This window comes from Solea senegalensis, linkage group LG10 (assembly GCF_019176455.1).
Source record: "Solea senegalensis isolate Sse05_10M linkage group LG10, IFAPA_SoseM_1, whole genome shotgun sequence".
Classification (NCBI taxonomy): Eukaryota; Metazoa; Chordata; class Actinopteri; order Pleuronectiformes; family Soleidae; genus Solea; species Solea senegalensis.
Genome location: NC_058030.1, coordinates 13,124,267 through 13,150,256, shown reverse-complemented (window position 1 = coordinate 13,150,256; position 25,990 = coordinate 13,124,267). Strand labels below are relative to the sequence as shown.

Here is a 25,990-nt window from a genome sequence, read left to right as displayed (position 1 = left end):
TTATGTGTTATCTGATTGATTTTTAAAATGAATTTCATCACAGCACTATAGACCATGTTTTTTTGCGGGATGTTTGCTTGATTTACAGGTGCGACGGCCTATTAACAATCAGCCACAATGGTTGCCATCAATGTTGCATTTAGGTCTCTTCATTGTTGCTTCATTGAATGAATTAAAAGACAGTACGGCCTACATCGTGTTTTGTAGTTATCCCCTTAAAAACTACTTGTCTATGGTCGCCTTCAGCCTATTGTTACAGGCCACAGGGGGATTTTATGTACCTGTCCAACAAATCTCAAAATCATACAAACAGCAGCACAAGCTCTGGCCTTGTGGATGAACCACAAACGTCGTTTAGTTTTACAATGAAACAGACAATCAATCAAAAATTATTTCTGCAGTCAACATACTAAAACACTGTGGCTGCAGCCTGAGAGGGAACACTGGTGCAGTGATTTATTACATCTTTATAGTACAAGGCTTATGACCCAATTTGTCTGTGATTTAGATGTACAATTCTCATTTCCATTCAAACACAAATTTCAGCAAATGTTTTCTCACAATAGGGTACACACGTCTAGCAGTGAACACTGTGCACAGACCCTCATATGAGTGGGGTGGTGGTGGTGGTGGTCCACTAATGGGATGTGTTCATTGAGGAAGCCCTTCTGCCCGCCTCCATGGCCCCTAGCTGACCTCCCTCTGCCTGCCGACTGAAAACTTAGCATTGCATCCTATTGAGATGTCTGAAGAACAGGGCCAACTTCAATGCCCACAGAGATTACGCTGTGATTACTATGGGCACTTGTTTCATTTCATCTCAACAGAAGGACACCATTTTGGGGTAATCAGGAATGGGGAGATAATATTCTTCAGACCAGGATGGACATTTAAGCCCCCTTCGCAGGTGCTTTTAATGGCTGTGATGATTTCTGTTAATTATTATCCAGTGTATAAGTGGTAAAAACACAACACTAGTGCTAAAGGTGCCCTGGTGCAATGTGAAAAAAAATGTAAGCTGCAATATGTTTTCATCATAGACTGTATAAATATGATCACAGTCTTCCAGTTGGAAAGGTGAAGTCTAGGAAGTAGAAAGGAAGTGGCAATTAGCCACCAGGGGGCGTCTCCGCTGGTTGCAAAAAAAACTGTTAGAGAGAACGCTTAAGGGAAAACCAGCCTACAACTCACTTGATTTACAACATCGTATTTATTAGAGTGAAGTATGAAATATATAAATAGATAGATAAAGCACGGCACATACCTAATACAGCTAGTATCACTGAATAGGTGCCTGTTTGCAGGTCTGTGAATTTAGTTTCAAAAACTGACATTGTGAACGGGAACTGGGAGTTGCAACAACATTTCACGTTTATGAGGGAATTTTCTCTGGAACTGGACCATTGTTTGCCAAGTAATAATGTGTCATATCCTACCAGTTTAAAAATAGTCCTATAAAGCAGCACTGCTACAGTGACATGAAAGCGTCATCTCTACCACTGCTTTTCTGTAGCTAAATGCCAGTGACACAAACAGAATCCATGGTGGTAACTGATCAGGTGTCGGGTACCCTCTCCCCAGTGTTTCGCTGCCCTGGCCTGGCTTGGCCTGGCCTGGTCTGGCTTAGCTAAACCATGCCAGAGGTCTGGTAACCGCAGGCCCAGCTTTGTAGCTCTTCCCCGTCTATTGGAGCCTTCTAAAAATCTGACCTGACGTCTTCACGTCAGGTGTGGGACTGAACCATTAATCGTTTTCAAATCCAAATCCCAAAGGCTGAAGTGTGTTAGGCAGCATGTCTGACACAGGGTTTTTACTTTACTCTCAATACTTTCAATAATGGTAATCTTCAATTCAAATCTCAAAGTTATCATCCTTGCATTAGAATAATACTATAATAGGATCTCCTGTGGTATTGTCCCATCACATTTTAAAAAGGTGCCTGCACAAAATGGCAAACAGGCTGATTTTGATGTAAGTCATGAGCTAAAAAATGACCAGTAAGAACCCACAAGAGCATGTTATTCCTGGTTTAATAGCTGATAGATTAATGATTGGTATTTTTTATTTTTACGCAGGTCAGGGGAGGTATATAAGGCTTTAATGATTCAACTTAATTCTTAATTTAATTTAAAAAAAATATATTAATGCCCTCGTGAGATTTACAAATACACTTGGGAGATATGAAGAAAAATAAATATATAAACTGAATCAGTAGACAGTAGTCTGTTTGGTGTAAGTTGTTGTAAGGCCCTCCTATATTTTATATAGATATACAGATCTGGCAAAGTGAGACTGCGGAGACTTAATGCAGAATAAACACTGTATATGCTCACCATCTATACGTAAAGAAGCCATCCGGCCCCAAACACACAGGGATGATTAATATAGGCTGCCATATCTGGTAAATATACATCCGTGTTTACAGCACATCAATGTGAGACTCACAGGAAAATTCCAGCCCGTCGATAACATCTATGCCCTCGATGCTTTTTTGCCTTCGACCGAAAATAAAAGGCTTTTCGCACCGAACCTTAAGTTGTTCGCATCGCACACGTACTCGCATAAAGCCAAGTGCACCTGTCTGCAGTGGCAGCAGCCTTTTGTGTGCACTGTCAAATGAGCCATGAATCGGCCTGTGTGCGCCGTTATGTGCGGGACCACAGGAGGAATGACAACAAAAGCAGGTCGCTACCTTACCGTTGTGTTTTCACTCATTACTCCCCATCCTAACGTTTTCGCTCCAGACCGCTGACGAACCGATAATTCCTGCCAGGATCGCTCACTCTCCCCCTCTCTCGCTCATCCCCATGTCATATTTCTCTGCTGCAGCAGAACGAGGCCACGCCCCCTCCGACAGCCACTGACGCGTGACGTCAGCCGGCGAGCAGCCTCTTTGGCTCACGCCCTCGAATACACTTGCAGCAAAGAGCCGCCAGAGGCCGCTGCGTCTTTACATGTGTATGTATGTAGACACATGCATAAATAGACATACACATATACCATATACTATACATACATACATACATACATACATAGAGTACAGACAACAGTAAAGACAAAGACAAATAATATATATATATGTGTGTGTGTGTGTGTGTATAGAGAGAGAAAAAAGCAGCTTTATCACAGATACACAATTTATCAAGCAACATCAAGAATACAAGACAAGTAAAAGTGCATTTAAGATTCCACTGTTGCTGATGTAAAGGCCCATTTATACATCGCTCAAAAGACAGCGACGGACGTAGCCTTTCGTCCGTAGTTTGCGCTCATTTCGTCCGTCAATGTGCACCAAGCAGGGGAGCTTAAAATGACTGGCAAAATGGAGCAATACCACCGGAAATTGTCGGGCAGTATAGCATTAATAGTCAGATTAGTCAGGAAAGCGACACAGAAGCAACAAGGAAATGCGATAAATATGTAAAACTGAAATTTTATAATAGTGTTTTTATTTACATTGTATATGCCACTCGCCATCAATCTCTCTCATCAGCAACACCAACGAGTAATATAAGAACAATAATAATAATAATTCATATTCCCCATTAATGGGGCGACTTGGGCGACGTTTGCAAAGCGGCTTCGAAATACCAGACGCACGTCCATGTATAGGCTATAATAGAAACATGGCAGTGCAGGATGTTTGACCTCCATAAAGCAAGGCCCTTGCCTATAGTTTTACAGGATTTCGAAGTGTGTTTAACTGATCTACACTTCGGCATTGTTCGGTTTGATGCCTGTGTCGGACGTTGTGCTCATGAAACTCTCTGCCAATCAGTGGCCGGCAGTCTGTCGATGTCACATTTTAGTAACGGCTCAGCTCGCTTGGAACCTCGTCAGAAGACGTACTAAAAGAAAGTACCAGGTACCAGGTACTATCCCGGATGGAAGAGCAAAAGACTACGAGTTGAGTCGTGCCGAGCAGTGCTAGAACTGTATTGTGGAAAAGCCCTGGGGCACTGGGACTCAACTCAGATTTGTCCTTTGTTAGAAAGACTTGAACACTTGACTCAACACAGGCTTTTTGTTGGTTACTTTAACATGAACACTCGGGACTCTGGTCCTCAACTTGGACTCAAACACTGAGAACTTGCTGCATTTAAATATCCCCTTTTAAACCTGTATCTATGGATTGTGGACCTATTTAAAGGATTTAGTCTGTGCATTGTGCAGCAGCTGCGAGGCAAGGTTGATATGGGTAATAACTGTATCCATGTTTTAACTGAAAACCAATCGCAGGCATATGAGGTGTTTAGTTTATCAAAGCCTGTGGAAAGAGGGCTGCGCACTGACATCAAGAGCTTTGCAAACAAGACACCCATTCAACACCGGTGTGTGCTCTCTTTCTTCTAAGCATCATTCACTTCACGCTGACCGCAGTTCACTCTCATTGTCCAGAGCTTCACTTGAATAAACTGGTCCAGCAAGTTTTTTCAGAGCTGCTGTCTCGGTGGCCCATATCGATCTTTCAGCGCACATCATTTCTGCTGCTTCTGCTGCTGCTGCACGGACACTGCGTCCTCGGGGACAAACCACGGCTGTTTCCCTCACATGCAGTGACAGTCCTCGGGCACAGGCATGAGGTCCGCCGCAGCCGCCGCCGCCTTTCCGATCCTCATCTGCTGCTGTATCGGATTCATCGCATGCAGAGCCTCGTCGTTCTGTCCGAGCGGACAGTTCATGCTGAAGGGCCAGTGTGTCCTCTGCCATCCCACCTGCTCCGAGTGTGACGGACATGAGCTGTTTGAATGCACGACCTGTGGAGTTGGTGAGCGTGATTTCCTTTACGCATGTACTCTAAACACAGCGTGCATTAAACTGATAATCGTTCCATGTTAACTAAAATAAATTAGGTTTTGTTTAGTTTTTAGAAAGGCTAAAGAGACAAATGCTTCATTGAAAATAGACAATATTTCTTTCTTGTCTATAACTTTAAAGCCGCCGGTCTATTTTCCCTTATGTGGCCTCGCAGGTGCCAGAAGAAAACAAAACCATGTCACAGACTCATCTAATCCCTCTGAAGGAGAGGTGGAGTTCTAATTTTCAGCATTACAAGAGCAACTTTGAAGACTCAAAGCCAAGTTGCATAAAGGCTTGTGCTCTAGAGGAGGTATATTCAGCTCTGGTTTACTATTTACTCTTAAACAATCAGTAGGCTGTAGGACTGTAGGCTTTTTTTTTTGCAACTTAGGGCATCATTGAACTGGGTAACAAACGAAGGTGTGATCATTTTCTGCCCAGTTTTCTCTGTGAAATTTGATCATGTCAGAATGGGGCCTTTGTTAATCAGGGAAAGAGAAAAATATCCCCTCAGGCTTGAAGTATTACTGTTGCATTTCACTGGGCTTAACCTGTAAACTCTTTTTTTCCTTTTAACTTGGGCAATCAGGAATTTCCACTTGTGCTGTTTTAAAGTCTAGTTTGCAGCTGAGCCTGGTTAATACAGTATTTGTCGGTGGTGTCCCTTCTACTTAAACAATTAAACAACCAAGATCTCTTCCTCATTCCTCATGCCCAGTGGTTTGTTGACATGGAGGAGCCACAACTCTGTATGTGCTGTTATTTGTGTCTGGAGGGTATAAAGGCAGCAGCAACTCTTTCCTTTCCTCCCCATTTCACACATCGTCTGTGCAGTGCTGAGCAGAAGAGACAATGCTGTAACTCTGCTTGCAGAGATGCCTCAGGTGCCACAGCTAGGCTAGTGGCAGCAGGTGGTGGAATATTAATAAGTATGGTAAGGGCAAGACTCAGTCTGTGCCCACAGCTATGATCCCTCGTCTGCCTCTGGTTGCCCTTGATTATGTTGTTTGGAGCAACATCAGTCGGTGATATCTCACGGTGATAGTGTTATTGCAGGTCTACAAGTCAACATGTTGGACTGCAGCCCCCAGATTATGACGTTGTACATGAGTTCCTCTGAGCTCTGGCACTGGTTTCTGTGGAATTGTTGTTTGAGTCCCTAGATTAGTTGATCCACACACTGAATTACATCTCCTTATTTTTAGACAAGCAGCCTCTCCAGTAAAGTAACTGCATGATACTGTGTCAACGGGCCTATACTTGGGCCCGCCTCAGTTTTTTTAAAATGACCCACTTGTAAGACAATTAAAAAAAAAAAATCCAGGCAGGATTCATATGTGGTTAATGACACCCTAATTAGAGGACAAAATGGATCATGTTCTGTCTGGTGAGTTTTTATTGATGCTGTCAAGAAGGCAGGAAGAAAAATGTTACTCTCATGTTCGTCATATATTGTTTTTAGAATGAGTACATTTTGCACTCTCACATCAGACACATGTATGGAATGTAACTGGGTTTTTGCATACACACACTCCTTTTTGTTCTGTATATATTATGTTTTTTTTAATTCTTTTTTTGTTTAGATTTTTCTGCTCTCTGCGTTGCCTGTATGCCCATCAGGGATTCTTAAAGTTTTCTGTATCTAGATCTGTACTGGGCTGTACGTTAACATGTCCTTCGTGTCCTCCTCCTCTTCAGATGAAGATGGACAGGAACATTTCCTTCACCAAGGTCGCTGTCGGACACATTGCCCTCGGGGACTCTATCCTGACAGGGGTCACTATGTGTGTATGCCCTGCATCGCCAATTGTGAACTCTGCACAGATGGCTACATATGTGCCAAATGTCGGGAACACTACAAACTTAAGAATGGTGTCTGCCAAACGGCGTCCTGTGACACAGGTAAATAAATCTGAAACAGAGTTCTCGAACAGGCTGTAACTTAAGCAAAAGAGACATCATGCTGGATATCTATTTCAGGACAGGTGCAGGACCCAGACACGGGTGAGTGCATTGACTGTGCGATGGGCTGCAAAACATGTTCTACAGGTAAGTTACATACATCCTGCGCCAGGATAAAATAATTGCACAGGTTATATGATTTTATGTTGCCTATAGTGCATTTAAATAAACGTGTTGAATTCTAGCCAATCACCTTTTCTCATTTATACCTAGAAAACCCCGAGATCTGCAACAGCTGTGGGGAAGGTTACTTTCTGTAAGTATTCATCTCCTCTCTTAATATTCTGTCTTTATGTATCATCAGGAATATCATCAAATACATTATATACTGCATATCTATATCTGCATATTATATATGTTGTTCAAAAATAGTTTGCCATTAACAATAATCAGAATTGTTGCAGAATAATTGATTGCCAGCTGACTAATTGTTTGGATGTGTCAGAATAGGTGCTATTTTTTGTTTTTATTTGCATTGCCATTGTCTTTCTAGATACAAAGTTGGGTAATTCAACATGCGGTATGTGGAGCTAAGTACCATACTCTGCAACAAATAGTTAGGCATAATGGTTATATTGCTCATGATGCAGGAACCTCGGTTTCAACTTTATTTCTGTTTACACCAACCTATCAATTGGACCCAGCACATGTTACAGAGCTAGAACAGATCTCCCATTGTGTACTCGTCCCTTGAGTTTATCCTACTGGTATCATGTGAGTCAGGTTACCTTCCATTTTCAGTCGTACACTGTTACCTGAGCCTTGGTTTGAGCACGGAAAAGTGGTCTGCCTCACAGAGAAACACTTGACAGAGTGTGTTTTTATGTGATGTGTGAGTAGGAGAGGTATTTATTCTCAATATGACTTTTCAGAACCAATTCAAAGAGTAGATGTGCTAAACAAAGGCTCCTTTTGAAAATGCTGTTGTGCTCTCCTGGAATGGATGGCCTGATATTTACACAGAGGGGTTCTTAAACATAACACACATTCTTAAGTAGTATACTGTTGCCTAGTCAGCTGCTATTGTGAGTGAGTTGATGGATGCTGTGTGGAGGTCCAGCTGTTCCTTCTCAAACAACCACAACATCTTCGCACCAAATCCACGGCAACATCGTAGCTAGAGCAGCTTGTATTATCAGCGGTCAGATTCTCCAAGAAAAGATGGCACAGCAGAAGATGTCAAATTATAGGCTTATTGTGGTCATGCCTGTTGTTGTTGTCGAGGCTATTATCCTTAAAGTGGAAGAAATGGTGGCCCTGAATTGCCACCAAAAGTAGGAAAACACAACAACAAATAACAAAACACATTGGCAAATAACTAGACACATATGAAAATAACTACAGACATGTGTAAATAACTTCAGACATGTGCAAATATCTAAACACAACCACAAAGCAAAAACCCCAATAACATTAACTTCAACCCTGAAAAGGTAGGTACCTGCAGGCAACAACAATCGTCGCTGATCAAACGGACATTTATACGTCGTAACTAGCACCATCTCAAGTTGTTCTACTAACTCAGCACAGCTTTATCTAAGAGGCTGATTTAAGACAGACTTGCACAGTCTCTCTCTCATTACATCACCCGATGTAATGAGCAAAATGGAAAACAAGATCGCTCTTTTTTCATCAGCTGAGCAAATGCAAACATTTAAGAACAGAATACACACATATTGTCATGAAAAAAGGCAATTGCCAAAGCTTGGTGGAAAAAAAAGTGTTAAGTGTGTTTCATGTTACATGTGGATTTCACTTTTTAATGTGACTGTAGTCACTGTTGTCCCAGAAGTGAGGAGCCCAGTGTGCACAAAATGATAGTGAATTTGACCTCTGCATTGAGCCCATCCTTACTACACAGCAGCAGTAAACACACACAAGATGGGCACGGGGGCAGTGGGCAGCACTTATGCTCATGCATTCCAAAGGCTCATGCAAACCCTGAAGTACTTACCAGGTGTGTATCTCATTGCAGATGAGACAAACAGGGAGCATGATGTAAAACTGAGATGAATGCTAATAGGTTTAAACTACGACAGCAGTCGGTACCTTATATTGGACATCTGCTCACATCAGAGGGACTGTGCATTGATCCTGAGAAAGTGAGGGCAATCAGGGATCTGCCGAGACCGACAGATGTAAAAGGAATTGTAGGTATGGTAAACTACCTGTCAAATCTGATTGTGAGATTGAGAAAGACAAAATGATAAGTACACCTAAATACTATGACTAGAATGAGTAGTTGACACTACAGTGTGATGCATCAGAAACAGGACTAGGGGCAGCACTGACTCAGGTGGGCAGACCAGTGGCATTTGGGAGTAGAGCACTAACTAACAGAACGGGGCTATGCCCAAATAGAAAAAGGGTGTTTAGCCATAGCGACTGGGATGGAAGAAATACATTCACCTATTGGTAGAGAGGTGACAGTGCAGAGTGACCCTAAGCCACTAGAAAAATACACAGGAAGCCACTACTTAGTGCTCCTAGACTGCAGAGAATGCTACTCAGACTGCAAAATTCTTTTGATTTAAGAGTGACTTACGTCCCAGGCCAAGACTGTGAACACGGTTAACTACCTACGTATCTCTGCCAAGAGACTGAGTTTGATTCGTTCTGCTACAAAACAGGACACCAAGACACAGAAGGTGATTAAGACGATTCTGATGGGACACAATCGCTTACTTCAGGAGGAAGTAAAGTTTCCAGGATGGTATAGTGTTCAGAGGAGAAAGGGCAGTGATACCCGACACTCTTAGAGCTGACGTCACACAAAGGATCCACTTATCACATTTAGGAGTTGAAGGATGTGTTCATTGGCAAGGAATGAATAAAAACCTTCATCTCCAAATGTGACATATACCATCTCGACACAAAGAGAGACACTATGACCCCATGACATGTCCTGTAGACCTTGGAGTAAAGTGGGCACTGATTTATTTTCCTTAAATTAAAAATACTACTTGATAACCGTGGACTAGAGCTGATGTCCCATGTTATGCATGACGGATAACTGCTCCATTTGTCCATTTTGTATAGTTGAGTAAGCAACAGAACATAATGAAACACAGTAGACCACACTACACCACGGTATCGTATAGAAGGAATTCATTATATAGTATATTAGTGTCCAGTCATGTCTGACTTGACAAACGTGAGGACTTGACTCGAGTAAAATTACTTTAAACTATTTTCTCAAATATTGATGGGTTAACATTACAATTTGTTTTTGAAACAAGGAAAACATTGGGTGTCTACAAATTTAATTTGACGCTTCAAATCCCACAAAGGAAGGTAAGACAGGAAGTCAGCCGGTTCTATTTTAAGCTAACGCTAGTTAACGAGTCATGATTAGTGTGTGAAACGTGCTGGTTTTTTTTGCCTACTTTTGAAATCGATTTCAATGGTTTAATGTAGGTGTGGTGTCAGTATTGTGTGTCTGGTCAGTCAATATTATTTACATTTTAGGCTCTGTAGTTTTATTTATATTCATTTCTCAGCTGCTTTAGGCCAGATTTTTTTAAGATAGCCGTCTCGTGTTTAATAGCTCACTTAACCACCAAAGGACATGATAGGTCAGGTGAAAGGCCTTTGTGCCTCTGGGATATAAATAATACACCAATTACCATCTGTCTTGAGAAGAGGACTATGATTATGTGTTATATTTGCTGTCCTTTTTACTGACACGCTGCATGCTAGGATTCCCTCTTGCACGTGCAGGTTGGCTTTTCTCTGGTTCAAGCCTTTACAGTCATCCATCCAGGCAGAAGCTGCCTCCAGCATTTCACTGTAAAGCTTTGAAATGAAATAGCTAATGACGTCTCTTTGATCTTTCAGTAGTTTTATTTTGCATAGTAAAAAGGAGCCCCGTTTTGTTTGTGTGCTCACACACACAAAACCAAGGCAAGTTCTAACCAGACGGTTTGCTAATTGTTATAGATTATCATTAAATATTTTGGAATGGTTTTTGATTTTAGTTTTGAATTAACATTTGCCTTCACAGTTTCAGACACCAGTGTCGCAGGCATTGTCCACAGGGCACCTATGAGGACGGGGGCAGGGGTGTGTGTCTGTTCTGCCCAGCCCCATGCACAGACTGCAGGAGTGACACCAGCTGCCTCGCCTGCCAACCAGATTATTTCCTCAATGGTACCAGTAGCAAAATGTCTTCACATATTCTGTTTAGCACCATGTTATTGGGTTCAGGTGGCCATTTTGTTCTCTATAGAATAATTTAATTAAGTTTGTGTCTGATACACTCTTATGTCACGTTAGATGTGAATGAGTACGCGTCGGTCATTCTTGTTAAATACAAATGATGGTAGTCCGAATCTTCATTTGGATTGCAAATCATGTCCGCGTCAGCAAATCTGTAACGTGATATATGTAAATGGGAACAAACAAGGGTCTAGTATGTTGCTCTGTTCCCTTGAGGTATCTAAGTAAAAGCGTTGAGATTGTGAATACAGCCTACTAAAAATAAGGAAGGCTGGCTGTTCATGTATATATTTTCACTTGTGTGATTGTACTGTGATCCATTAAGCAGTCCGTCTCTTCTCTACCCACAATATCCAGTTTTAAAGGATGAAAGTGATTCCTCTATGTCAAGGCAGTCAGATTGAATTTGGAGACTCTTCCTGTAAGGGTAAACAAAGGAGAACCATTTATATAACTGTGAACTTGAAGCACAGACCAACCTTTGTTTTTAAACCACCATAGCTGCTTCATACAGGGTAGAAAAAGATGGTAGAGTAGTAGATTGGATGTTATCTAAAATGTAGTGCCTGCTGGTTTCTCTAAGACTATCATTTGGTGGATTGTTACACTGGGAAATAATGCATACTCTGTACTGTTCTGCCCTGCCAGGAGGCGAGTGCATTAAACAGTGCCCTCAGCAGACCTACAGTGACTCCACTGGGTGGCACTGTCAGCCTTGCCACAGCTCATGCCTCACGTGCCTTGGACCTCGTTCAACGGACTGTGAGCTTTGTCTTGGTGGAAACCCTTCTCTTCATGGACAGTGTCCTCTAGTCAACTGCCCACCGGGACAGTACTTTGACGGTAGGAGGAACAGGCTTTTTCTCTCTCTTTTTTTTTTCTAGCTTGTATCATAAAAAAACAAACAAACAAAAAAAAAACAACAACAAGTACATGGGGAAATGTTGCTGAATGAGTTGAAGCACAGTAGATACAATTAAATACATAGAAACTAAACTAGTAAAAAAAATAAAAGTGACAATTATTATTTCTTAGTCATTCATCCTGGAGGATGATGTCCTACTCATTGTCTCACCCTGCCACACATGCACTATGTCATCATTCATGCAGGAGCCATTTTAGCTGAATGAATTTAACAGGATTCTAATTCTTGGACCATCAAGTGTCATTTGTAGTATAAGTATATCATTTTCAGGGAAATACGGTGAATGTCACACTTGTGATGCGGCCTGTCAAACCTGCTTTTGGCCCTCAAAAGCACAGTTTGTTTGATTAAAATTATTTCCTTCTATTGTGACATTAAGTGTAATTATAGCTTATAGTGTGCCCTGTGTGTTGTATGTCTTGTGATGCTGTGATGTTGACATCTTCTGCAAACATACCCTGCAGAAGATGGGACCTGCAGACGCTGTCCTCCCCACTGTGACGCCTGCTCAGATGACGGGGCCTGTTACAGTGAGTTGTCTTGAAGGGCAAATCACATTTTTAGAAAACACGTTTTGATGACATTTTAAAATGAATTGTAAAACCTTGCATCAGATCCTGAAATCTCTCCACCTTATAATTTCAGAGTGCAGTTTCCTCTATTTGATGCTGAATGGTGTGTGTAAAGCTAGTTGTCCTGTGGGGTATTATGAGGATATGGAGGAGGGCCGCTGTGGTCAGTGTCACCCTACCTGTGCCACCTGCGCAGGGCCCTTGGCAGATGACTGTGAGACCTGCTCAACATTTAGCCCCAAACTCTACAAGGGTGCATGCTTCAAAGACTGTGTTATTGGTACTTACTATGAACCTGAAGCCATGGAATGTCAAGGTGGGCCTCTGGATTCACAGACAAGACTTATATATGTATTGACTATGCACAGCCCACTGCACTGTGTTTTTTGAACTTTTTCTTTTGCAGCACCACAGACAGCATACTCCAAAACAGCTCCAGCACAAACCGAGCACAGGCAGGAATAGTGTATTAGACTGCATTAGAAGTTACAGCTACCATCAGGCTATGAAATTGTGATCCTGATAAGTACAAAAAATTAAACTCATACAAAAGTGTAGACCAGCCACAGAGAAGAAGAAAATATTTGAGCTGTTGTTGATGATAGCCAGATAAATTTCCCATTATATACTGTATATAATAAGGGTTCTCAAGTCAGCAAAAAAAGTGGTAAAACACAGAATTAATTAAAGCTGCAAGCCCTCACACATACTTTTTTTTTAGTTTTGAGAAGCCATTGTTCTCATATGTCATAGGTGAGGTTGAATTTTTGCCAGTTTCATAAAATTGTTATTTTCTTTTGTTTTGTCCAAGCACTAACACAGACTTTGACAAATTAATCTGGGGACAAAATGGGAATTGATACTGGGGGGCAACTAAGCAGACTTTTTGTAATCTGAATTAACAATTAGTTAATGTTTGACGCCTGATTATGAAAACTTTTATCTGTCTAACTTGTCTGTGCAGAATGCCACCAGACTTGCACAACGTGTTCCGGCTCTGATGCAAACCAGTGCACTCAGTGCGAGAAAGGACTCGTGCTGGATCCAAACACATTGATGTGTGGTGTGACGAGTGACACGGACTGTCCACCTGGGACCTACCTACACGATGACCAGTTCACCTGTATGGGTTGCTACAGACACTGTTACTCCTGTGATGGGCCAGGGAACAACGAATGCAACACTTGTGTCGTACCAAACTACCTCCATAGTAAGCCGTTTCCCCCAGTGTCCAGTAAAAGGTTACATCTTATGAATCTTATCCATATCCATATCATTATCCATATACATCACTGTATTTGTACTGTACCAATATAAAAGCCCTATGAACTGATCAATGTCTTAAAATGAGGACGTGTTTGTTGAAGCTGCCATGGTACTTTGAGCTAATACCCTTACTTTTTACTGGCAGATTATGAACACACCGAAACAAGAATTACACTTTGGTGCCTACATTGTGTACAGTTTCCAGCTTTCCAAGCATGACATACCTAACTGCACCACTCCCTGTTTCTTTGAAAATGATGCAGTGGGATAGTGTATCTTTCTGTTTCCCGGAATCATCACTCATTCATATTTATATATCAACTCTGGTAAACCATGTGACCAGGAAGGGTTAGGGAGTGAATAGTCTGCATTGCATGTTGCTTTTCTAGTCTTTATGACTACTCAACCCTGTTTGCCATTCACTCATATTTTTATAGAGCGACATCTATGTGCAGCACATTATTTCTATCACTCCTCTTTGATAAACATTCACAGCAACGTGGGGTTAAGTGTCTTGCCCAAGGACACATCAGCATGTAAAGTAGCGGACCCACGAATCAAACACACTGACTATCACGTGCATTATTTAGCAATGTCTCAAAACATGTTTTTCACGATAAGTGACACTACACTTTATCTAAGATGTAATCTAAGATGTGCACAGAACAAAACCATCACACACACACACACACACACACACACGTGCACTTGTGTGGATGAAAACATTGTGTCAGTCCAGGTGGTGAGATATATACAGTATATCTCACCACATATACAGTATATACAGTATGTGTATGTACATATATACACATACATATACATACATACATATATATAAATTCTGCCTAACAGTACTTTCTAAATATGATTCATGATGCCAATGTAAAAATGAGGTGACACACCTTTAAAGCTGAAGAACTAAAATGAACTATTATTGCTACTATTACCATAAACAATCCACTAGGTTATCAACTAACGGGTTTACAGGTCTAGTGAGCTTTGTGCCCCCTCTCGGGACCTTTTCACCTAGAGGATGAAATAACACAAGTTTGATATAATGGGCCTAGTTCGTTGCAGAACAAGTTAATAAGTATGTTTCAAGGTGAACAGGAAAGAAGAATGGAGTTGACAGTAATGAAGTGTGCATACTGTTTTCCAGACAGCACATGTGTTAGCGAGTGTCCAGACGGAACGTACAAATCGAGACAGGATGTGGATGGGAAGGAGCTTGGACTCTGTCTACCCTGTAACCACGTCTGTTCCACCTGCGACGGAGCTTCACAGAGAGATTGCCAATCCTGTTCTCCAGGACACCTGCGACTCCTGCATCTCTGTGTCACTCACTGTCCCACAGGGTGTTTGATTTAATCTATGATAAATTACGGCAGCAGTATATAATCTGTAGAATGTCTCCTCACCCCCATACACTCAGCAATAGGTGTTTTCATTTTAACAGTAAAGCGCAGGCCTTTTTTCAAAATTTTGAATTATTAATTATATTTCTAATAATACTGTGTGTTTTTCCTTTAGATATTTCAAAGAGGGCTCCCACTGTGAGAAATGTGACCAGTCCTGTGAGGGGTGTACAGGACCAGGGCCTGATTACTGCAGGGCCTGTCCTCCACCTCTTCTGGAGCTGCAAGGCACAAAGTTGTGTGTTCAACACTGTCCACAACGCTTCTATCTACACAATGACGGATGTCAACAGTGCCACACCAGCTGTGAGACATGCACTGGTAAACATGAATGAACAATACATAATTGTGACTCAACCGTCATAAACCAGGTGAAGACTATCCAGTATAACCCAGTACAAAACACAAATAGGAACAAAATGAAAGCTCCAGCATCTACCCATATGTATGTTTGTTTAAGGGCATAAAGGGCTTTAAAATAAATATCATTTGGTTACTGTAGCTTTAGAATCAGAGGGTTTTTCTTTTCTTCTTACAGTGGTTGTTTCTACAGCAGCCCAGACTGTTCAGCCGGTTCAGGGAATGCACATTTAATGCAGCTTTGCAGTAACTGAGTGACTATAATTATGATATTAGTTCTGCACATAATGCCTAGTATCCAGCTGTAGTTTATTTCTTACTGACATGGCAAACGTACAAAGTGTATAAATCATCAGAACAAATACTGAACATTGTGGACATATGTTTGCAGAAGCCTCACCTCAAAGCTGCCTCACATGTGACAGGGGCAGCATTTTAAAGGACAAAGTCTGCTATCCACGCTGTGAGGAGGGCCGCTACTTTTCATCTGAGGTACAGTCCGCGTCACGCATGACACAAGGTTTCTACATCATAAAGGTGGGTGTGGGCTGGTAGAGGTCATTGACTGGGTTTCAAATTCAAGTAAATGATTGAAAGCAATTGCCCCATATGATAAAGATTATGGCGAGTCAAAGTTTACTTCACTTTCTTCCAGTGTCTTGTTTCTGTCTGGGAAGTGCTCCCAGTTGGAATGTTATGACTTGCTGAAAGTCGTGGTGTTGGTCAGTCTTAAACCATATCAGACAATTATTATCAGGATGAAATAAGATTTGTGAAATTGCACTACCCCAGGAAACCTGTGAGCCATGTGACGACTCATGTAGGCATTGTACTGGCCCCAGACCTGACCAGTGCATTACATGTCACCCTGACTCTGCTCTTCATGCTGTGGAGAACCGCTGTGCCCGCTGCTGTCAGGCTGCTGTCAATGACACTGACTGCTGTGTTTGTGATGGCCGCTCAGGTAAAGTTTACTTTTCAAAGGATACGCTACTACCAGTCCATAACCCATAATTATATCAAATAATTACAGCTAATACTGTGTACAAGTTCTTTTTTGATGTATGTTTTAAATGTGTCATTACCTGCTGCTTACTGGCGTCAGAAAATGACTGGCCCAGATAAATTTCTTGGTTCGTAAACGCGGCCCAAACTGAGTTTGTATTTGAACTATTTTAATTAACACTAACATTATTTTATGTTACAGAAGCCATGATGCGATGGTTTTGCTGATAATGAGTGCAATCTGCTTAATACATTTCTGTTGTTGTTCTAGCTCTGTGTGTGGAGGCTCCCCAACCCAAATCAGGAGTTGGCCAGGGAATGGACCTAAATATGTCCTCCAGAGGTGTAAATCACACCCCTGCAGCCTTGCCTATTTCCCTATTGCTAGCACTGGGGTTGGCTCTGGCTGTGTTCGCCTTGGTCAAAGCTCATGCTCGGAAAAGGTTGTGTTGGGGCCAAAGCTATGAAAGACTGAGTGGCAGCGCCAGCATCAACATGCCCCATGGTGTGCCTGAGCCGGACAGTGGAGACGAGGCGGATGTGGTGTACACCAGTAGAGGTGGATCAGTGTATCGACGCTACAGCTTCATCCATGAGCAGGACAATGAGGCAGACCAGGATGCGGATGAAAGCACTTGTCTAAATCAATCTTAAATACATCCAAACCAGAACTTACAATAGGTCCTGAAGTTAGGAGTGGCTTGTGGATGTACACTATTATCAAGACTGACAGGTGAATTCAAAGAAGTGTAGTAGCCTAACTACGATGTATCTATGTAGTTTTCTTTTTCAGCTTTTTGTGTTTTTGTTTTATTCTACAAAGTGCCTGTATCTTTATAATGCACATGACCTTCAGTAGTAAAGGTCGACCGATATGGGTTTTTCTATAGCCGACACCGATGTTAATGAGTCAGGGTGAGCCGATGGCCGAAATATGCTTTTTTTTCCTTTTTCTGTTGATTAACAAACAGATTGCTTACAAACTAAATTATCACAATCTAAAAGAATGAAAAAAAACAATAAAATAACTTTGTTGTGTTACACAGCCTTGTATGGACCATGCAAACCATCTGTGACTGATAGATAGGATTTAGCAAAAGTCTTGCACTCTTTATCACGGCATCTGACTTATCATTTGATCCTCCGCAGTATCAAAAAAACTTTATCATATCTCTCTGAGGAGGCACGGCTGCTGTCTGTGATCGGGGTAACGCATCTCTCACTCACGCTGTGTTTGTGTGAGCTGCTCCACAAAGAGTGAAATTCTGCGACTATGACAAAAGTGTAGTTTATGTATCAAGATGGGACATTTTTATCGTTTGGCAGCGACAACGTCAGAGGTCAACAGGTCAAAATTTTCAATGCTGGATCAGAACTTATAAATAAAACATTTTCTGTCTCACGGAGCACATCTTAAAAAATTCTAAATGAATGAATTGAACATTTAGAATTTGAAAATATATTTTATCTGTCAAGATAGGACAATTTTGGCAGCGACAATGTCGGAGGTGCCATCCATCAATAACACTGGGCTGCCTGCGGACGTGCCTGACTGAAAATCAACATACTTTTTGAATCCATCGGCCGAGCGATATATCGGTCGACCGCTTCAGTATTCAGTAGTTAGTTGTAGGCAACTGGACTTGCTTGAGTAACGTTTGAAGACATTTCACCACCTCTCATCTGAGAGTAGAAGCCTCTTGAGAACCATCTAAGTCAAATTTACATGACATTTGTGACCGGCAAAATACGAATAAATCCATATATTTGTGTATACAGTATGTACTGTATGTGAATTTCTTTCTTCTTCTTACATGATATTAAAGAGGTATTTGTGAAAACCATGAAGTGACCACATAACTAAAGTAGCTGAAATGTACATGATTTACAAATATGAAAGAAAATTAAAGTGACCCTAGTTCCTCTAGTTAAACCTGAGATATGCAGTGTTAAGAAAGAATGCTTTGACAGTTGACACACCTAGGTGAAGGGCTGATAATGTTTGCCCATTTGTGAAACCATAAATGACTACAGCTCCTCCTCTAGATTTACCAAGAACCTGCATTGAAGATTGTCACTTGAGTTGCATTTCTCTGACAAGAGCATGGCTTCTCTAAGGTTGCCACGTTGCAGAGCTCTATTATTTTTGAGGACCCTCTGTCTCATCTCCATGGGTATGTGCCTTTTATTTTTACTTTTGGGAGATGGCTCTGGCAGAGAGCCATTGTCAGATCATGTGATACCACTGCAATTCTCTATGGACCTGCCTGGATGTTTAGCTATCATCACTGGAGACTTAAAGGGCAAGAAAAGTGAAGTAGAAGCACTTCTGACATCAAAGAAAAAGACGAAGGTTTTATCCACGGATTTCTACCTTAATGTGACCGAGGACTGCCCATCTTACATTAACTGGAGAGGGTTCGTTACAGTGCCTTTCAGTCAAGAAGAAAGGGATTTTCCTATTGCATATTCCATGGTGATCCATGACCAAGCGGAGATGTTTGAGCGACTTCTTCGAGCAGTTTATGCACCTCAGAATGTCTACTGTGTGCACGTGGACCAAAAGTCCCCTAAAGAATTTCACATGGCTGTCCAGGCTATTATTTCATGTTTTCCCAATGTGTTTATAGCAAGTAAATTAGAAAGTGTGCTGTATGCCTCGTGGAGCCGAGTGCAGGCTGATCTTAACTGCATGACAGATCTGCTTCAGTCACCCATCAAGTGGAGGTACCTGCTCAACACCTGTGGGACAGACTTCCCCATCAAAACTAATGGAGAGATTGTAAAGGCACTGAAGGCCCTCAATGGAAGAAACAGTATGGAGACTGAGGACACAGTGGGCTTCAAGAAATTGCGCTGGCAATATCACCACAATATCTCAGACACTATCATCAGGACGGACATAAAGAAAAGTCCTCCTCCTATAAGCGGCCCAATGTTCTCAGGAAATGCCTACTTTGTGGTCACCAGAGACTTTGTGAAACATGTGATGCAGGACAGAAAAATCCAGTCTTTTATGGAGTGGGAGAAGGACACGTACAGCCCTGATGAGCACATGTGGGCCACTCTGCAGAGGATGCCCTCTGTTCCCGGGTCAGTTCCTACCAACATTAAGTACGATGTGTCAGACATGCAAGCTATTGCTCGTGTGGTGAAGTGGAGTTTTTTAGCAGGCGATGTAAGAAATGGAGCCCCATACCCTCATTGCACTGGCACTTACAGACGAGCGATTTGTGTATATGGAGCTGGCGACCTCTGGTGGCTCCTGAAACAACAGCACCTATTTGCAAATAAGTTTGATCCCACAGTCGATGATATTGCCATTAGATGTATGGAGACAATTTTACGTCTTAAAGCCTTGGGTAATGATCCGTTGCAAAAAGATCAATTTTCTGTTATTCTGTAATGCTCATAATCATTTGCACTGTTATGGTAATACTCCATAGTTAATGCAGATAACGAAGCATATTAGAAATGTACGCATTTATTTATTATCAAAATATCATTTGATATGTATATATACATATATACATGTATGTATATATATATATGTATATATGTTACATTTGAATCCTGTCAAAACACCTTGTCACTAAAAGGTTGTGGAACTGTTATATAATCATCTTTCTTGTCACTACAGCAAAACTGGCACTGTATTAAACTATTATATATATATAAATAAATGTATGCCTATTTTCTGACTGACTGCTTACTGCAAAACTGTCCAGCAGTTCCTTTGACAGGCTTCAAACTCAGTGGGTGACTTATTGAGGACACCACTGTGTGCATTGGGGAAAAAATGGCTATGTTTTTCTGAATTAATTTGATTCATTTTCCTGAATGGCCACACGGTCCAGTAGTGGTTAGCACTGTTGTCTTACAGCAACCCAGTCCGACCAACACACAGTTTATACAACTGACTACAATGTACTAAAATAAATATTGATTTGGGTTTGCATCTTGGATTTCCTCACAGTCAGGTCAGTCTTTGAAGAGCAAGGCACAGGTTTGCCATTTCACCTAATACAGGGGTGTCAAACTCAAATCCACCGCGGGACAATTTTAATAAATTTGGAGTGGTCACGGGCCAAAACAAAATTTTTAATTTGTCTTTCCATTAGAAATCTGTAGTTTAGATTTTCCATAGGAAAAAAACACTATAGTTTTGTATTAAAATTATTTCTGAAATAAATTGATTTTATACATATAAGTTTATTATTTAAAAATTAAAAATCTTGTTCTACTTTGATGCTTGCTCAAACATTACCTCGAGTTGAAACATTTTGGGCTCGATCTAATTTTTAAGATATGATGTCTGATTAAAATATTGTCTATAAATAAATGACCAAAAAATTAAAAAATTGTATGTGTAAAGGTAGATTGTACTCTTTGATTACAGACAACGCCTCATACCACAAAAGAAATACCTTTTTTTTTTTCTTAAAGCACAAACATATTTCTCAATCTGGATACTTCTCAATCTGCTTAATCTCACTTGTAGTATTAAACACTAATGGAAAACCCGCGATATATTGGCGGGATGCCGTCATTTCGCGGATAATAACATAATTGCCATGCATTGTGAAAATGTAGTTTACAGTCAATGCACTATTTAAAGCAACATAGATGTATTATTAGGCAACAGGATGGGCTACAGTAGACTACAGGTTGGGAAGGAAAAATCCCGAAAATTCCCCCCATGTCGAAATGCAATGGCTGGATTATTATAACACACAAATAAATCATCCTCATGGCGATTTTTTTTTGCAGCTTGCAAAAGGTTGAGAACCCTTGATCTATGTCTTCCCTACGGGCCACACCGTGTTGTTCTGTGTGATGTGGCATTTGCTGCCTTGACAAAGCTGCTACACCTTTGTGCTTTCCAAGCATTACTGAAGCACCATCAGAGTTCTCTCACTAAGGAAGCTCCAGCTCATGTGCAGGATGCTAATGACTGAACTGCGGAGGAGTAATATTTATTCACAAGCTGAAAAAAATCATCTTCAAACATACTTATTAACTGACTAACTACACACTGTACAAACACAGATGACATAGATTGTGAGGCTGGTGGCGTTTATCCCTCAACAAATTCTGAGTAGATGTAAATCTCGGTGAGTCTTTATGACACTCAGTGGCCAGAGGCATTGTTTGCACAACGCTAAGTCAGACCACGTTCTCTTTAAAAGTGTCATGTTGTAGCTTTGAACTTCATTCTTTTGAATTCAACTCTCAGCAACCTACACTCAGGACTCCACAATGACAACAGAGTAGAGGTTTTCATCTATCACCTTAGTGGATGATTCTATGTGTATCTTGATACATGGGCTTGGATTCAATTCGATGCAATCAGATTTGATGCGATACAATTCTGTGCAGATCAAAGTTTTAATTGGAGTTACTAAGGTCACCTGAGAGCAAAAATGTTTGTGCGTGTGTGCGCAATAGGTATGTGGACGAGCAAGCCAAAAGCTGCAGGCACAATGTTGGCAGAGAAAAAGTTGGGCACTAATGTGTAATGTTCTGTGCCAGTGTAAGAAAGAAGTCCCTCCTCTAGATCAAGGCGAGTTTCTGTCTCCAGTTTGAGGCTATTGTTCTTATCATTAGACATATTATTATTGTCAGCCAGTCCATCGCAGGGCCACACACACAGATAGAGACAAACAACCATTCACTCTCACACTCACTCCTATGGTCAATTTAGAGTGTCCAATTTACCTAATCCCCACATTGCATGTTTTTGGACTGTGGGAGGAAGCCGAAGAACCCGGAGAACCCGGAGAGAACCCACTCACACACGGGGAGAACATGCAAACTCCATTCAGAAAGGCCCTTGTTCCAACCCGGGCACGAACCCAGGTCTTCTGGCTGCAAGGCGAGAGTGCTAACCACCACATCACCGTGTGACCCTATTATTATTGTCATGTTTTTTTTTTTCTTTCAACGTTATAATTAAAGTGACCCTGCTCTGAGGGCAGTAGGACCACTGTTTGTTTGAAATGGCAATGCACATAATGGCCTAAGGTGCACACGGGGGGGGGACACACGCAAACTCCATGCAGAAAGGCTTTGTTCTGACTGGTTCGCAAACCTGCGTCTTCTTGCTGCAAAGGCAACCGGTGGAACAATTGAATAAAACTGGCTTTATCAAGGACGCATTGATAAAGTAGCAGTAGTAGATGAGGAGCAACATGAAGTCCTTTGAGTTTACGGATGAATATCCATGATGTGCTGATCAAAGGTAACAGTGAAACTCCACTATTTCAACTGTTCGGTTATGAATGACAGTGGGGTGAAGGGGGGCTGAACACTATGGAGGACCAAAAGGGACAAAATTAAATAAATAAATACACCATTAAATCATTCATTAAATAATGAAATGTGTCATTAAATAGAAAAATATTTATTTCAGGTTTATATTTCAGACCACAGCAATGAATCAGACTCAATCAGCGTTAGCCCTCTGACTTTGATGGGTGAGTTTGACAGATAAAATAAATTAATGATCCACTGCAACACGGACCATGAAATAATGAAATGTGTCATGAAATAATGAAATGTGTCTTTAATTGGAGTTACTAAGGTCACCTGAGAGCAAAAATGTTTGTGCGTGTGTGCGCAATAGGTATGTGGACGAGCAAGCCAAAAGCTGCAGGCACAATGTTGGCAGAGAAAAAGTTGGGCACTAATGTGTAATGTTCTGTGCAAGTGTAAGAAAGAAGTCCCTCCTCTAGATCAAGGCGAGTTTCTGTCTCCAGTTTGAGGCTATTGTTCTTATCATTAGACATATTATTATTGTCAGCCAGTCCATCGCAGGGCCACACACACAGATAGAGACAAACAACCATTCACTCTCACACTCACTCCTATGGTCAATTTAGAGTGTCCAATTTACCTAATCCCCACATTGCATGTTTTTGGACTGTGGGAGGAAGCCGGAGAACCCGGAGAACCCGGAGAGAACCCACTCACACACGGGGAGAACATGCAAACTCCATTCAGAAAGGCCCTTGTTCCAACCGGGGCACGAACCCAGGTCTTCTCGCTGCAAGGCAGGGGCCGGGACGGCTCCTGGCACGAGTGTGAGGAACCTATTGTTATCCTTCAGATTATTAGTATTATTTTATATACGTGGCTTTGCGGTCATTTTGAAGGGGGTTAACCTGAAAGGGTGAAAATGCAATATTGGCATAGGTCCCAAACCTATGCATTGCTCAAGGGCTCTATAGCACCCCCTAAAATGAAAACAGAGGCAAAAATTTAGTTTCACCAAATTTCTTGTTATTATTATTATTTCTCTTATCCAAACCTAAAAAAAATCTAAATATCCCCATAAAATTTTGGAAAACAATTAAATCCCTCTCTGACAATAATAAATAAAAAATATAAATATATAACTGTGGGTAGGCCACACGGTTGTTGTAGTGGTTTGTATGTTCTACCCGTGTGTGGGGGTTTTCTCCAGGCTCTCTAATTTCCTCCCACAGTCCAAAAAAACCCCAATATGGGGATTAGGTATATTTATAATACACTGTGCACTGTGTGTTATCATGGACAGCAGCACTGTGACATTTGTTGCCTCTAAATCAACCTGAGATGTTAACTCTTTAACACCTAAGCCTCAAAATGTCCTGCTTATTTTAACCATAAAAGTGCCAGAAAAATTTATAAGAATATGAATATGAATATAAGAATATTGAATAAGTGATTTTTGACATTTTTTCCAGAATAACTTTGAATGTCTGGCAGTTTTATCTGGCAATTTACTGCATGTTAAATAGTGTGTTAACAATAATAATAAAAAAAAATTCAACTCCTTCCTCTCTGGCAAATAGACCAACTCTTTGGCATTTGACACACCTAATAGGAAAGCTGTTTCAAAAACACTTGAGTTGCTCTAGAAGCATGGCTTTTCTAAGGTTGCGACGTTGCAGAGCTCTATTATATTTGAGCTCTATTATCACCTCCACGGGTATGTGCCTTTTCCTTATCCTTTTGGGAGATGGCAGAGAACCATTGTCAGATCATGTGATACCACTGCAATTCTCTATGGACCTGCCTGGATGTTTAGCTATCATCACTGGAGACTTAAAGGGCAAGAAAAGTGAAGTAGAAGCACTTCTGACATCAAAGAAAAAGACGAAGGTTTTATCCACGGATTTCTACCTTAATGTGACCGAGGACTGCCCATCTTACATTAACTGGAGAGGGTTCGTTACAGTGCCTTTCAGTCAAGAAGAAAGGGATTTTCCTATTGCATATTCCATGGTGATCCATGACCAAGCGGAGATGTTTGAGCGACTTCTTCGAGCAGTTTATGCACCTCAGAATGTCTACTGTGTGCACGTGGACCAAAAGTCCCCTAAAGAATTTCACATGGCTGTCCAGGCTATTATTTCATGTTTTCCCAATGTGTTTATAGCAAGTAAATTAGAAAGTGTGCTGTATGCCTCGTGGAGCCGAGTGCAGGCTGATCTTAACTGCATGACAGATCTGCTTCAGTCACCCATCAAGTGGAGGTACCTGCTCAACACCTGTGGGACAGACTTCCCCATCAAAACTAATGGGGAGATTGTAAAGGCACTGAAGGCCCTCAATGGAAGAAACAGTATGGAGACTGAGGACACAGTGGGCTTCAAGAAATTGCGCTGGCAATATCACCACAATATCTCAGACACTATCATCAGGACGGACATAAAGAAAAGTCCTCCTCCTATAAGCGGCCCAATGTTCTCAGGAAATGCCTACTTTGTGGTCACCAGAGACTTTGTGAAACATGTGATGCAGGACAGAAAAATCCAGTCTTTTATGGAGTGGGAGAAGGACACGTACAGCCCTGATGAGCACATGTGGGCCACTCTGCAGAGGATGCCCTCTGTTCCCGGGTCAGTTCCTACCAACATTAAGTACAATGTGTCAGACATGCAAGCTATTGCTCGTGTGGTGAAGTGGAGTTATTTAGCAGGCAATGTAAGAAATGGAGCCCCATACCCTCATTGCACTGGCACTTACAGACGAGCGATTTGTGTATATGGAGCTGGCGACCTCTGGTGGCTCCTGAAACAACAGCACCTATTTGCAAATAAGTTTGATCCCACAGTCGATGATATTGCCATTAGATGTATGGAGACAATTTTACGTCTTAAAGCCTTGGGTAATGATCCTTTGCAAAAAGATCAATTTTCTGTCATTCCTTAATACTCATAATCATTTGTTATGGTAATACTCCATACTTATAATATATACTAAGTATGGAGTATACATAAATACTATGTTACATTTGAATCCTGTCACTATAAGGTTTTAAGGAGCTGTTATATAATCATCTTTCTTGTCACTACAGGTAAACTGGCACTGTATCTAAATAAATGTATGCCTATTTTCTCCAGTGAATGTTGATTACTGACTTTAAAAAAAAAAAAAAACGTGTTTAAAATAAACCTAAATGCAATGAATGTCTGACTGTT

The 25,990-nt window shown here is 41.2% G+C and overlaps 3 protein-coding genes across 5 annotated transcripts in view; 2 read left to right on the top strand and 1 right to left on the bottom strand.

Moving 5' to 3' along the window:
- Window positions 1-2,815, bottom strand: part of otud7a (OTU deubiquitinase 7A) — a 33,593-nt gene extending 30,778 nt beyond the window's left edge. Inside the window, exon 1 of the mRNA XM_044036780.1 lies at window positions 2,698-2,815. The gene's annotated coding sequence lies outside the window, so the exon portion shown is untranslated. The remainder of the gene's footprint in view (window positions 1-2,697) is intronic.
- Window positions 2,816-4,321: 1,506 nt separating this feature from the next.
- On the top strand, window positions 4,322-18,304 carry LOC122775440 (proprotein convertase subtilisin/kexin type 5). 2 transcript variants are annotated; one of them, XM_044035307.1, is made up of 14 exons: window positions 4,322-4,768; window positions 6,499-6,702; window positions 6,781-6,849; window positions 6,976-7,018; window positions 10,766-10,911; window positions 11,629-11,823; window positions 12,373-12,435; window positions 12,551-12,793; window positions 13,442-13,687; window positions 14,903-15,098; window positions 15,274-15,479; window positions 15,910-16,010; window positions 16,311-16,482; window positions 16,795-18,304. In XM_044035307.1, the coding sequence occupies exons 1-14, from the start codon at window positions 4,579-4,581 to the stop codon at window positions 17,175-17,177; spliced, it is 2,457 nt and encodes an 818-aa protein (XP_043891242.1). In that variant the 5' UTR covers window positions 4,322-4,578; the 3' UTR covers window positions 17,178-18,304. The 2 variants fall into 2 exon arrangements, with proteins under 2 accessions (XP_043891242.1, XP_043891241.1); XM_044035306.1 differs by having other exon boundaries at window positions 12,370-12,435.
- A 338-nt stretch (window positions 18,305-18,642) lies between these two features.
- On the top strand, window positions 18,643-25,930 carry gcnt3 (glucosaminyl (N-acetyl) transferase 3, mucin type). Of its 2 annotated transcripts, XM_044035382.1 has the most exons (2): window positions 18,643-18,754; window positions 24,547-25,930. In XM_044035382.1, the coding sequence occupies exons 1-2, from the start codon at window positions 18,694-18,696 to the stop codon at window positions 25,719-25,721; spliced, it is 1,236 nt and encodes a 411-aa protein (XP_043891317.1). In that variant the 5' UTR covers window positions 18,643-18,693; the 3' UTR covers window positions 25,722-25,930. The 2 variants fall into 2 exon arrangements, with proteins under 2 accessions (XP_043891317.1, XP_043891316.1); XM_044035381.1 differs by lacking the exon at window positions 24,547-25,930 and having other exon boundaries at window positions 18,643-20,488.
- The last annotated feature ends 60 nt before the right edge of the window (window positions 25,931-25,990 follow it).